The sequence below is a fragment of the Danio rerio genome, chromosome 13, assembly GCF_049306965.1.
Source record: "Danio rerio strain Tuebingen ecotype United States chromosome 13, GRCz12tu, whole genome shotgun sequence".
Lineage (NCBI taxonomy): Eukaryota > Metazoa > Chordata > Actinopteri > Cypriniformes > Danionidae > Danio > Danio rerio.
Window position 1 is genome coordinate 36,630,065 of NC_133188.1, and position 13,292 is coordinate 36,643,356.

At 39.0% G+C, this 13,292-nt stretch overlaps 1 protein-coding gene across 2 annotated transcripts in view; it reads right to left on the reverse strand.

Annotated features, from left to right (window-relative positions):
- The window catches only part of trip11 (thyroid hormone receptor interactor 11), a 33,614-nt gene that overhangs the window by 16,224 nt on the left and 4,098 nt on the right, over positions 1–13,292 (reverse strand). Inside the window, exons 2-13 of one of the 2 annotated variants that reach the window (XM_021480490.3) lie at positions 10,373–10,449; positions 9,894–10,004; positions 9,492–9,797; positions 9,107–9,178; positions 7,877–8,042; positions 7,439–7,774; positions 7,272–7,312; positions 6,941–7,039; positions 6,571–6,777; positions 3,745–6,474; positions 1,966–2,247; positions 92–232 (exon numbers count right to left, since the gene is read on the reverse strand). In XM_021480490.3, coding sequence (XP_021336165.1) covers positions 92–232; positions 1,966–2,247; positions 3,745–6,474; positions 6,571–6,777; positions 6,941–7,039; positions 7,272–7,312; positions 7,439–7,774; positions 7,877–8,042; positions 9,107–9,178; positions 9,492–9,797; positions 9,894–10,004; positions 10,373–10,449 — 4,568 coding nt within the window. Of the gene's footprint in view, positions 1–91; positions 233–1,965; positions 2,248–3,744; positions 6,475–6,570; positions 6,778–6,940; positions 7,040–7,271; positions 7,313–7,438; positions 7,778–7,876; positions 8,043–9,106; positions 9,179–9,491; positions 9,798–9,893; positions 10,005–10,372; positions 10,450–13,292 lie in introns of both variants that reach the window. The other variant, NM_001278703.1, reaches the window with a different exon arrangement.

The window sequence follows — 13,292 nt, forward strand, 5'->3', positions numbered from 1 at the left end:
CATGAATAAACAGTAATTCCACTATTGCAATTCTTATAAGATGTGATGATTAATAACAAACAGTAACAATAACAAACACAGCCTTTTCTACCTCGCTCTGCAGTGCAGATGTCTCCATTTGTTTCTGTTTGAGGGCCATCATCACTTGATCTCTTTCTTGCTGAAACAACACTGCCTTCTCCTGCATGGACCGAACTTCATTTAACAACTGGTTCAGCTCACCAGATTTACCCTACAGTACAGACAAAAGCGCGACAGGTCAGTTTCACAACATATATAAAACACAGCGTTTATTCCATCATTATAAAAATGCACTCTTTACAGTATTAAGTATGTTGGGAATGCGAAATAAAATACTTATTAATAATAATAATAATAACAACAACAACTCAAAACAACATTCAGAATTCTCTTTTGTACATTAAACATTAATTTATTTGGTCAAAATAAGTGTAACAAGTGTAAAACTGAAACATTACAAGTATAAATGTTTTCTATTGTGTTTGAAAATCCAATTGATTCCTTTGAGGATGTTAAAGATGCATTTTAATAGCTATTATTTAAGTCCTTAGTGTCACATAATCCTTTTTCCCTAGAGTTCATTGATTAATTTGTTTGAAAATGTTTAGTTATTTTTATAGAGTGACACAAATATTGGTTTAAAGGGTCACGAAACACCAAAACACATTTTTTGAGCTGTTGACAGTCGTATATGTGTCCCACACTGCTAAAAACACTATTAGGACACCTATATTTCACTAAAAAGTGTAAATTGGTTGTTTTTGCTTTATTTCAAGCAAATTCGTACTTCCGGTTTGAAACGAATTTTTGAAGCTGCGTCACGGTCATGACATAATAGCGCTGTATTCCAGCGTGCAGACTGGGCGTCTGTGCCAGAGTGAGTCTTATTACGTCTTACAGTGTGATGCATTAATGCATGAGTAAGGCTTGGTTCAAACCAATCAGCGCGCTCTATTGTGCAACTTCATTAATATTCATTAGTGTCACCGTGTTTACGCCCCAGAGACGCCACGTTGTGTTGGCAAAACAAGCGTGAAGTGTTGCTTTTATAGTTTGCTGCCATTAAGTTTGTTTTCATTTTCTCTCTGTGAGAGCTCATCTGGAGTCACGTGTGGATTACAGTGTACGCGACGCTCGACAACAATAACTTACGTGTCTAAGGAGGAACATTGTTTACCTGAGAGCTGTTCTCATCTGCAAACGCTGAAATCCGGATTCGCTTGTAACGTTAGTCTTCTCTTCATAATGACGCGGCTCTAGTTGCTGGTGATTGTCCTGTCTCTACAGATTTGGTAAGTGAGCGACCAGTGCTCTTTGTTTATTCAGTTTGTTCGTATCGAATTAAGTTAACTATTGCACTGAGTGCAAACATAGCACCGCATTTTGTGACCGGAATAACACACGCGGCTTTCTGACGCTACCTGCCGTGTGCATCTAAGTTTCCGGGAAATGCAGAGTTTTTTTTCTCTCATTCGCCGTGCGGTATCAAACATTGCATGAAAAATACACGCTTAGAGCAGATCCTCGAATCAAATATCTCGTTTGTCGGGAGGGACATTAATGAATTCCCTGAATGAAAGAGCCAAACTGCAGTTAAAGTCCAACATTTAACAATTTGGCAAATAATTCGACTACAGATGTCCATGTAGGTTAAACACCATCACTTTATCATGTGTGTGTATTTTGACTGAAACTCACGCGTGCCCACATAGACACTCCCACACCATCCCACTTTAGTTCCTCCGACACTCCCCCCTAAACAGAGCTGGACACGCCCACTTTTCTGACTTTTTCCAAAGTAGAGGTGTGAAAACACCCTGCTGAAACGAGGGGGTTTCATGGCCCTTTAATATCTGTCCTATGACAGGAATTCTTAAAAAAAATGTATTACTGATAATTTACCTTAATATTCTAACACTCAAACAAACCAAGAATCAGACATACCTGCTCTTTATCTTTCAACATCTTCTCCATGGCAGTGGCCTTCTCATTCACAGCACTGAACTGAAACTCTCTTTCCCGAAGCAACAGTGACACCTGCATGTTGGTCTCCTGCAGAGCACGAAACTCTGTCTCTTTCTCACGAGCTTTGGATGCAATCGCTTCATTCTCATCCTTCAGTTTCTTCACATCCAACTCCAGGATCAGCGCACGTTCCTTCAGGTTTGTCACAGCCTGCTTCAAAACTTCATTGTCGTTCTCACGGTTGCGTAAAGTCTCACTCACCTGGGGAGTGTACAGAAAAACCTCATGATCAACACCTTTGCAATCTACATTCAATCTACCTTCAATGTCTTTTAAATCTGGAGAGAGTTTGTATATTTGCACGCACATGCGTGTATGAAGTTATGTATGAAGGATTCTTGAAATGATTTTAGAATAATGTTGGTTTATTAATTAAAACCTTGTATACATATCATGATATGATATGCATATTTATACAACAGTTTAGTCTGGTTCTTGAATCTGATTGGCTGATAGCAGCACGTTATTCTGCAAATAACAGCACTTGTCCAGCCTCTTAACCCTTCACCCTTGTGCAATACTCGGCCCACATACAGCAACAAGCAGAGGACAGTCTATAGTTTGACAATTATTGCTGCTGTTGGACAACATACTGTACTTTTGAACCTTTTTAAGTCGAGAATGTAGTTGTTTAGATTGCAACTAAGCAGTTTATTTATAAGGATAGTGCCTATTTTAAATATTTATAATATCGGAGCATTGGATTCAGTGTATCGTCCGCCATCAGCCTGAGCAAATCCAAGAAAGTGATGATTGACTTTCCGCCACAAAATGGTGACAGAGACCACATAATAAGTCCTTAGGGGAGAAAACAGCATTTACTTAGTGTAAATTTCAAACTACAACAGAACAAATCATTATACATCAGGTGGGTGACATTCTAAGTCGATCTCTCTCTTGTATTTTGTAGTGCTGTATTTATACCACAGAATCTGGTAGTGTTTGCTTTGCTCTGGCTTTTTTTGGGTTAATTATTGTGAAATCCTGATTGCAACAGAGAAATACCAGGAAATCTCTGTAGACTGATGGCATTTCATGCCGTTTAGCTTGATAATCTTAAAATGTGAGCAAAAAAATCACCTGTTTTGTCATCACTTTGGTCATTACGCAGGAGAATGATTCAAAAGCTAGCTCTAAAGTGATGTTGGTAAAGTAGCAATGGTTTGGTAAAGTAGCAATGGTTTCTGCTGTTCTGACTGTCAGCAAATAGCTTAGATCTTAGTGATTCTATGATCTTTGCTGTCAGCTGCAGATGTGAATGAGTGGTAAAAGAAAGTTGTTCCTCATACAAAAGGGTTTTTGAGACTCTGTGTTTGATTTTCTTTCTTATACACACAATTATGCCGTCGAACAGTTTTACAAATACAATATCACTCTTGTAGTATTGCGATGTGGCTGTATCTCGTAATGGGTGGCGGCACTAACGCACGCCTTCCACCAGTGTCGATATACAGCCACATCTGTATCAATATTACTCTTGTAATATTGCTCATATATGAAGTTTGTGTGTACCGTTGTGTAATATTATTGCCGTCCTTTTAACCATATTATTGTCCATTTTATCAGTTTACACAATAAAATAACTGATAAACTGATAATAACTTTATAAACACCAACCTGTCCGGGGACTAGGGATGAAAACTAGCATTTTGACACAATGCAGCTTAGGTATTGTTGTGTATTGTCCTTCTACATTACCTGCCCGAGCTGGTCCCCTTTAGTCTTAATGAGTAGATCTTTCTCTCTGAGGGAACGCTGCAAAGATTCTTGCTTCTCTCTAGCTTGCTTGAGCTCCTCTGCATGGCTTCTCTGCTCACTTTCAGACAGAGATGCAGAATTTGACAAGCGATGATTGTTTTCCTGCAAAGTTCTTATCATGCTCTCTTTCTCTGCTAAAGTTCTCTGCAATGCCTGCATATCCTGATGTATATGGTCATCTTGGGCTGAAGGTGCTGCCCCCCTCAGGTTTGAAGGGGCAAGAGCCTGGCTAGGAACCATGGCAGACAATTCTGGAGATTGCTTGACACTGCCAAGCTTCCCGAGGAGAACGTCTTTGGTACTGGTCAGCTGGCTGATGGTCTGCTGCACCTGTGCCAGCTCTTGACTCAACAATCCAAGCTTTTTCTCTTTCTGCTCATAGCTCTGAATAAGCCTGGCATAATCCACAGATAGCTTCGAGCTTGAGTCACTGTCGGCAGAAACCTGCCCCTGCAGCTTGAGCAGCTCCTCATGCAGCTGTGCAGATTCATGCTGCATGTTCCTCACGGTCGTGATCACCTGCTGCTTCCACTCCTCCATCTTTTTAACTTGCTGTTTGAGAGTGTCACGTTCCTGTAGGAGCTCCTCAAACTGGTTGCTGCTAACACCTCCAGAGCCACCACTCACAGGATCACTGCAGCCAGATGTTTGGAGGACAGAAACCAGGGTCTGGCATTTCTGTGTCAAGGCATCGATCTCGATGTCTTTCTCACGGATAATGCGGGAGAGGTTCTGAATGGTCTCTCGAAACATCTCTTGACTCCCTGAAGGGTCGCTCATGGTGGAGAGCCGCTGGTTTTCTTGCTGAAGCTTTAACAGGGCTGCCTCCTTGGCAGCAACTATGTCCATAATGCGATGGTAGTCTGAGCGCAGCTGACTGTTCTCTCTGGTCTTCTCATTGAGTACAGCCAGCACCTGTTCCCGTTCCACCGCATACGCCTGCAGCTGCTGCTGAAGGAACACCACATCTTGACCATGGCCTCCAGACACTCGAGCATGAAGCGCTTGGATTTCTAGATCCTTCTGGCGCACCATCTGTGAGAGTTTTCCCAGCTCATTTTGAGATACTACAAGTTGGTCCAGCTGCTTGGTTAGACAGAGGTTCTTTTCATTGAGCTGGTTAATTTCAGTCTCCTTCTCCTTGATGCCTTTCACAAGTTTCTCAATTTCCACCTTTGACAGGTCATGTTTCTCATTACCGTTTTCACCATTCAGAGACTGGGTCTTATCTTCCTGTAGAATTTCCACGGACTGTATTTGACTTCGTCCTTGTGTGCTTAGGCCCTCTACTTCTGACTGAAGCCGGGCAATCTCTTCATCTTTAGCACTGATGAGTCTTTCGTAATTGAGTGCGCTTTGCTCGTTTCTTGACCGTGCTTGCTCTAGTTCACTTTGAAGGGAGCGTTGAGACTGCAGGGCTGTTGTCTGTTGTTCTTCAGAAAGTCTCCTCAGAGCTTGGACCTCTTCTTTGAGTTGATCTCTGGCAGCTTTGAGCTGGGCGACCTCATTCTCAAGCTCTGTGATGATATCCAGTGTCCGTGGCTCTGACATTAACTGTGGTCTGCTCTGCTGGTCCCTCAGACGGTCAATCTCTTCTTTCAAATGGCTGTTTTCTTCCTTCATGGCTCCAAGCTGTTTGTCTTTCTCTTCCACTGACTTTCTGAGAGAGTCACACTCTTGACTTGCTCTCAAGATACGGGTCTCCAACTCTTGTTGTGTTTCCACAGCTTGAGTTTTTAGGGTTTCTGCAAAAGCATCCTTCTCCTGGAGAAGCTCAGTGAGTTGATTTTGGCCAGCCACTGTTATGTCCAACATCTCGCTGGTGTCTTTTTGGTCTGAGATCATCTGCTCTATTTCACGCCTAAGCTCTGAAATTGTGAGATCCTTTTCTTGATTGAGTTTCACCATTCGCTCATGTTCGGTCTGCAGTGCAGAAGCATCCATGGAACGTGCTCTGGTCAGTTCATCAATAGTTTGTTGATATTGTTTAGCCTGATCTGACAGTCGCTTCTCAGTCTGACTTAGCTCAGATTCTAGCTGGCTCTTTTCTAATTTCAAGGCCTCAATACGGGTGTCTTTCTCGAGAGACATCCTGCTTAGAGAAGCTTGACATTCTTGGATATGCCTTTCCAAGCTGTCCGTCTTTTCTAAAGTCCGAGTCCTTTCTTCTGTCAACTTTCTATTATCAATTTTCAATTCAAAGTCTTCTGAAACGGCCCTCTCGTAAGAGACCTTCACTTCTGCCAACTCTGCTTTTAAGTCATGGATGTCTTTATCCCGTGCCTCAAGTATTTTCCTGTGCACTTCTAACTCATTCCTCTGCTCCCCTGTATGGCTTAACTCCTCATGAAGTGCAGTAAGTTCTGTCTCTCTCTGCTGAAGCGCTCTCTTGAGCTCAGAGGACTCCTGCCGCAACTCTTTGCCCAGATCCTGGGACTTGCACAACTTTTCCCTCAACTCCTTTACTGTAGCTTCGAGCTGCTGCTTTGCCATGTGCAGTTCATTTAGGGAGAAGGCACTTTGACTTAGTTTCTCTACATGGGCTTCCAGTTCCAGTTGAAGAGACTGTCTCTGGTCAAGTAAGGAATTGAGGTCTGACTGAAGACGAGCTTTTTCGGCCTCAGTCTGGGTTTTTTGCAGGGACAGCTGGTCCTTCACTGCAATAACATGCTACAAAAAGAAAACAAAGTAAACATACAGTATACTAATTTCAATCCAACAGATTCAATTACTAATAAACATGTAAACATGGCTTAAAATGTGTACCTGTGTGGCCTCCTGGTTCTGTTTGTCCAGTTCTTCCAGTTCAGCAGTAAGTGTCTCTATATCAAGATGTGCTTGCTTTAGAGCTTCCTCTCGTTGGTCAAGCTGGCTCTTTAGGTCTGAAACTTCCAGTGACAGCTCTCCAACACTCTCTGGCTCTCCAGACCGGTGTCTCTCCTCAACCAGGGCTATTCTATCAAGTAACACAAGCTAAGGAAAAAAATTTAACAAACAGTATGATAGGTATACCAGTTAAGCACATTTACACCCTTTTCAAGATAACAATTAACTACTGATTTGACACAAGCATTTTTTAAAACAAATTAAAAAATACATGTTGTTGAATATTAAAACTTCATTAACATATACAAACCTTCTCTTTTTCCACCTCTTCCTTCTCTTTCCTGAGGGTATCAATAATGGTGTTAAGCTCCAGGATGTCAGCATGTTCTACTTCTTCCATAGGACCACTCTGAATGAGGTGTAAAAAAACGACAACATTATGACCCTTATGCTATATTACTATATTACTATATTATTAATTTAAAGAGTAGGGTCAGATCTATTTGATGAGGTGAACATTGCAGATTAAAAATTGAGTTGCTGAATTTAGCATATTTACATGAAAGCTTTATATTTAAAATCGCAAGCATGTTTAAGTCTAAACTGTGCTGATTTGTGCTCTTTTTTTGTTGTAAATTTACCTCACTGAAACTCTTCAGTCTAGCAACCTCTTTCTCCGCACCTTATAAATATAATACAAAATTATAAAAAGTTAAAATCAGACATTAGTTTATGAATGTACCACATAATGTGATATATCAAACATGGAGTTCTAATGATTATATAACATTTCTTGAGATCACTATACCTGCAAGGGCTTTTTTTAGGACTTGTATTTCATTATCATGCTGGGCTTTCAACATTGACTTCCCCTCCTGTTCCTGAACCCGAGCCTGAAGTTCATTCACAGATTTCTGAAGCCGACTGTAATTCTGCAACAGTTCTGCATTTTCTGCTGTTGCCTCCTCTTTCTCCCTCTCTAACTTGGTCTTATGATGCTCCGCCTCCTCTAAGGTGGCCAATAGCTCTCTGTGCTGTTTGCGCTGAAGCTCCGCCTCCTCCTGTAAAGAACGTATAGTCGATTCCAGCTCCTGAAGTTTAATGGAGTCCTGCATTGTGGATGATTTTTGGACAGCATTACCACCTTCTGAAGAAAAGTCAGAAAAACAGTGTTACACTCAAACAAATCAAATCAAATGGAAAGCTAATTTCTCTAAATTTATTATGCATAAATGCTATTAATCACCACTTTGAAGCTGCTCCTCAAGCTCTTCAATTCTCTCCTCATACTCTGCCAGCTCCTGTCTGTGCCTTTTGGAGATGTCAGACATTTTCTGCCTCTGGGCATCCTGCAATGCTGCCAGTTCGTGCTGGTGCTCATCCACCTCCCGTGCCATTTTGTCTCTCAGCTCCTGATAGGGTAAGAAAATCAACGTTAAAAACAAAAACTGATTCCAAGCACTAATCAACAAGATGGGGCAGACAAAATCTGTTAATTTTTTCCAATTCTGCTCACACTTTGTAAAAAAATATGTGGATTTAAGCAGATTGATTTTGAAAGTATTGGACAGGGGTCACCAAACTTGTTCCTGAAGGGCTGGTGTCCAGCAGAGTTTAGCTGCAAGCCAAATTAAACACATCTGAACAAGCTAATCAATAGCTGCATCACAAATAGCACACTATACACCATGTACTTATGCAGTTACACACTTAACACCATAGTATATGTACGTAGTGTCATCCCAAAGCGGAAATTCAAACCGTTTCGATGTTTGACTGTTGCCAAATTAGTGAAATAAATGACCAAACTACCAAATAATACCTGCCACGAGTATAACCGCATTCACCATCAGGAGGAATTCTCTCATAGGAGAATTTAGCTTTCACAATCCAAAATAAAAAAAGTAATTCAAGGTAAGTGCCTGATAGCTCCGCCTCTTCCATTAAATAAGCAAAGCAGCAGCCGTTGAGTGCATAAAGTGTTCGTCATTCCACTCTTTACTGGTTGAATAAGTGCATCATCCAAATATTTAAAGTGTGAATGCACTACTTACACTATTTATGTTACAAAATGGCATAGAATAGTGCATAAATATGCAATATGGAACGCACCTAAGGTCTTTCTAGGTATACTTGAAAATTCCAGTCAAGTTGGAGCTAAACTCTGCAGGGACAACGACCCTCCAGGATTGAGATTGGTGACCCATGGTATTGGAGCTGAAAACCTAACAATTTATTTAAGGTTTAAAATCAAATCCAATTAGAACCACTTGTTTGGTAAACAAAGCTACAGTAAGTGTCTCATATAATACATCCATTAAATATAGAACAAATATTACTTTACAAATTGCAACATAACTTTTATGCAACTGATCTAAATATTTTAATATTAATTATTACTATCATTACTGAAATCAATATAAAATTAAATAAATATACAGCTACTACTCTTTGTAACATTTCAGAGGCTTTTTACCTTGATAATTCTTTGCATTTTCAAAACTTCACCCTGGTCTCCGTTTCCATCAGCTCCTGGCAGCTTGGACACCTGATTAATTAAAATAAAAAGTCTCATACTAGTTCAACGGAAACACCATTGCCTACACTTTATTTTAAGTTACAAACCATAAACTACCAGTTTTGCTTAAAAAACTCCTAACTTGCTGCTTGTTAATAGTTATTAAAATATTAGATGGGTTTAAGTATTGGGTAGGATTAGAATGTAGATTAAGATCATGCAGAATACTTACTTTATTAGTACAATTAAACAACCAATATGGTGAGAATTGGTGCTTAAACTAAAGTGTTACCACACAATACATATTTCAAAAACTGTTTTGAAGGTATACATGTAAAGTGACCTGAGCAACCCTCCTCCAATGAGAAACATCTGCCTCTAAACGATGCACTTCATTGGAAAGACGGTTAATTTCCTGCTGTGACCACAGGACATCACTGAGATCCACCTCGTCACTATGAAAGCCTTGATGGACAGCAGAGGATTGGTGCAGAAAGGAAGACGAAGTAGTGGTAGTAGCAGCAGTGGTGACAGGAAGCACAGCTGCATCATGGGAGGATGAGTTGATCGCAGTCTGAGTCCGCTGTTGGAGTTTCTGCACCTCCTCCTGCAGACCACTCTGACGGGCCTTGAGGTGACTGATCTCCACCTTCACAGCAACAAAACACACACAATAACATCACTATCATTCTAAATGGTTCTCCTTTCTCATTTAATAAAAAGATAAAGATTCAGTTCAGAAAACCTCTTTCTGCTGCAGGAGTGTTCTGTATTCCACTGACTGCTGTTTGACCTGAATCTCAGCCGCTTCTAGCTTCTCCTCTAGCTCTGAGTTTATTCTTCGCAAGCGATCGTACTAAACCACACACACAGACAAAAGCATTAATGCACTGACAAAATATTTTAAAATAGAAATATAAAAAAGTCTTCATTTTAAAAAACACAAAACATTAGCTCTCATTAGTATTTGTAGAGCAGTGGTTCCCAATCCCCTTCCCAATTTGCACATTTTGCAATTCTCTTTTATTTTATACACAAGGATCACTTTATGAATCTGTTACAAACTGATGATCTGAATCAGGTGTGTTAACTTAAAAAAAGACATACAAAATGAAAAGGGTAGAGGGTCCTGAAGACTGGAATTGGGAACCATTGTTGCAGAGTACAAAAACACGAGCAAGAATTAGCATCAGACTAGACTTGTTTTAATGCATAATAAATCACCTCAGATCTTTGTGCAGTATATGAAGATTCCAGTTCATGCAATCTAGAGTTGGACACCTGCAGCTCAGAGGCAGCATCTGCAAGGAAAGACATGCTGAGTTGGTGGCATTTAATAAATTTATGGTTTCTGAAACAGCCAGTTTAGATCTGTACATGTAGTTCTATTAGACAGCAAGTTAATTAAATTGAGACTATGGTGAGATCTATAGTTTTCTGAACTGCCCGATATTTCAAATGAAAAATGGCACACTCGTTATTATAAAACCTCAATAAATCAAAAGATGAGGTGAATTTTCCTGTCAAGTGAATAATGAGGAGATTTGCACTATTAAATCCATTTAAAGACTTCAAATCATCATTTAATGTCCTGATTTTGCAGCACATATGAAGTCGATCGTTGAGTGACTGTCCCTTTAGAAACAAACATTCCAGAGGATCAAGTTCAGTTTTTTTTTTTGTTTTTTTTTATAAATCACAGCTGCTGCACAGCCACAGAGTTACATGTTTATATCCAACAAGATCACTTGAAATAAACATAGATGTAGATTTCTAAAGAATAACACCAGAAGAGCAATAATAATAAAAAGTGTGTACAAAATAATTAAAAAGAAATTAAGAGAGAAATTAAGACATCAAGGACCACAATGGAAAAAAAGTTGTTTCTTTAAAACGTTGTGTTATTGCTGATGCTGACGGACTGAGTGTATTCACTACTTTCTATAAGTAGGGAGTCAGGAAAGAAAGAAGGAAGGAAAGAAAAAAATAATGTAAGAAAGAAAGAAGGTAAGAAAGAAATAAGTAAGGTAAGAAAAAATAAAGTAAGAAAGAAAGAAGGTAAAAAAGAAAGAAAGACAGAAAGAAAGAAAGAAAGAAAGAAAGAAAGAAAGAAAGAAAGAAAGAAAAAAAGAAAGAAAGAAAGAAAGAAAGAAAGAGAAAGAAAGAAAGCAATGTGAAATTGAGCGAATAAATGCCACCAAACTGAACAGGAAATGCCTGACAAATTAACAGAGCCTTATAACAAAAGTTTTCTGTTGAGCTTATGATAGCAGGTCGATCAAATGCTTTTTGTTTAGTCATGGCTGAAAACAACACACTTCTGCCGTGTGCATTTTTCTGTGTGCTCATTAAATTGAATTCTGCATGCTCACAATTTTTCTTTCCATAAACAACAAAATGCTTAAATGATCCAATCAAGAGATTAATCTTGCAGATGCAACGTTTTTGCATAACGTTATTTAGACAACAAGGACCCGTATGTTTTGTCTGTGTAGCCAGACTATGGCATATTCTGTCTCTAGACACAATTTTATTTATGTATTCTATTATTCAACATTAATAACCAAAGGCAATAATCAAAATAATTCTTTACTTTATCCATATGCTGCAACCTCATGCGTTCTGTATCATGTGTTCTGCTGTAAATAGGCATTATTTACATAGAAATTGTTATTGTTAGTAATTGCAGCAATATCCCTGGATATCAATTGAAGGGATAGGTATTTGGGAAGTTAATTTCTTTTAGAAAATCTGATTTCTGACCCTGTTTCAGGCTGGCCCACTGACCAAAATGTATAAAACAAAGCATTCTCTGGTCTCAATTCCACTGTTCTAATTCAATTGCGTGCACATAAGACAAACTTATTAAAGTAACTTTTTAACTTAACAGGCATCAAATTTAATCTAAAGCTTACCAAACTCCAGCATACATTTGGACATTGAGGAACTCATTACTTTCTACACGTGCTAAGACCATATTAAATTGCCTTTACAGGGCTCAACAATAAGGACTGCCCAATGGCCCGGGGCCAGCGTGTGAGATGCTCGGGACAGTAGACAGGATCGTTACTGGCCCTATCAGGCCACTGCTGCCTTATCACTAAAGTTCAATTTGTCTGTGACTATTTGTCAATTTTATGCAAATAGAATCTTAAAATCGAGAAACTGTTTGTGTTTTCAAGCCTTCAAATGCTACCTTCTCAGCTCCTCTTATCTGATTGGATATTGTGAGCACGTTATTTTTTTCCGTATCAACCAGTTCAACAGAGAGACAGCAACATGGCGGCAACATTAAATGATGATGCTAAAGAAAAACATTTGTTTCTAACGTCTTGGAAGCAGACGTTTACGAGGGTACACCACGACTAAAAAAAATGAAGTGATGTTTTGTACAGTGTGCCGTCAGATTGGCACGTCAGTCATCTTTTGTTTAAAAACACATTTTGCTTATTATTCTTTTATTAACATTTTTTAAATATTTAAATTCTATATTTACAAACATTGACACATTTTGTTCAAACTTTTGGCTAAGAAATAGCTATTAACTTCTTTTTTTGTTGGGGCCAGTTAAAATATTTACAGGACAAGTAAAAATCGGAACCACTGGTCTGATTGGGCCAGTAGAAAAATTCTTAGCGTTGAACGCTGCTTTATTATTTGGATAACCTACTTGAAGTATCAGGGAACTAAGCATAGATGTAGAACACAATTCTTATGGCTGACTGTATACATTTTATGGGGTTTGAACTAGAAACTATTTTAGGTCACATACAAAATGCATGATACTTGATATAACGCAGCATAAATGGTGAAGAAGTCACATTAGTAGCCCTTAGTGACTCTACCTAAGCAGTTTGTTCTTGCTCAAGGACACATTAGAAGTAGGGGGTCTCTGAGGTTGTGTGGGACAGGACAAACCCACAGCAGGTGTCACATCTGCCACTTTCAGGCAGCCAAACATTTAAAAGCCAAAGATGAGATATAACATTTTGGTGTCTGCATCAATATTAATTTACAAAAGGTGATGTTATATATATTGTAATTAGCATATTAAATGTAAGTTAATTTTATGTTAAAAAATATGGATGAAATAATGAATTATCACTGTGAATAAAACATTTATGTAAAAGGAAAACTTTATATT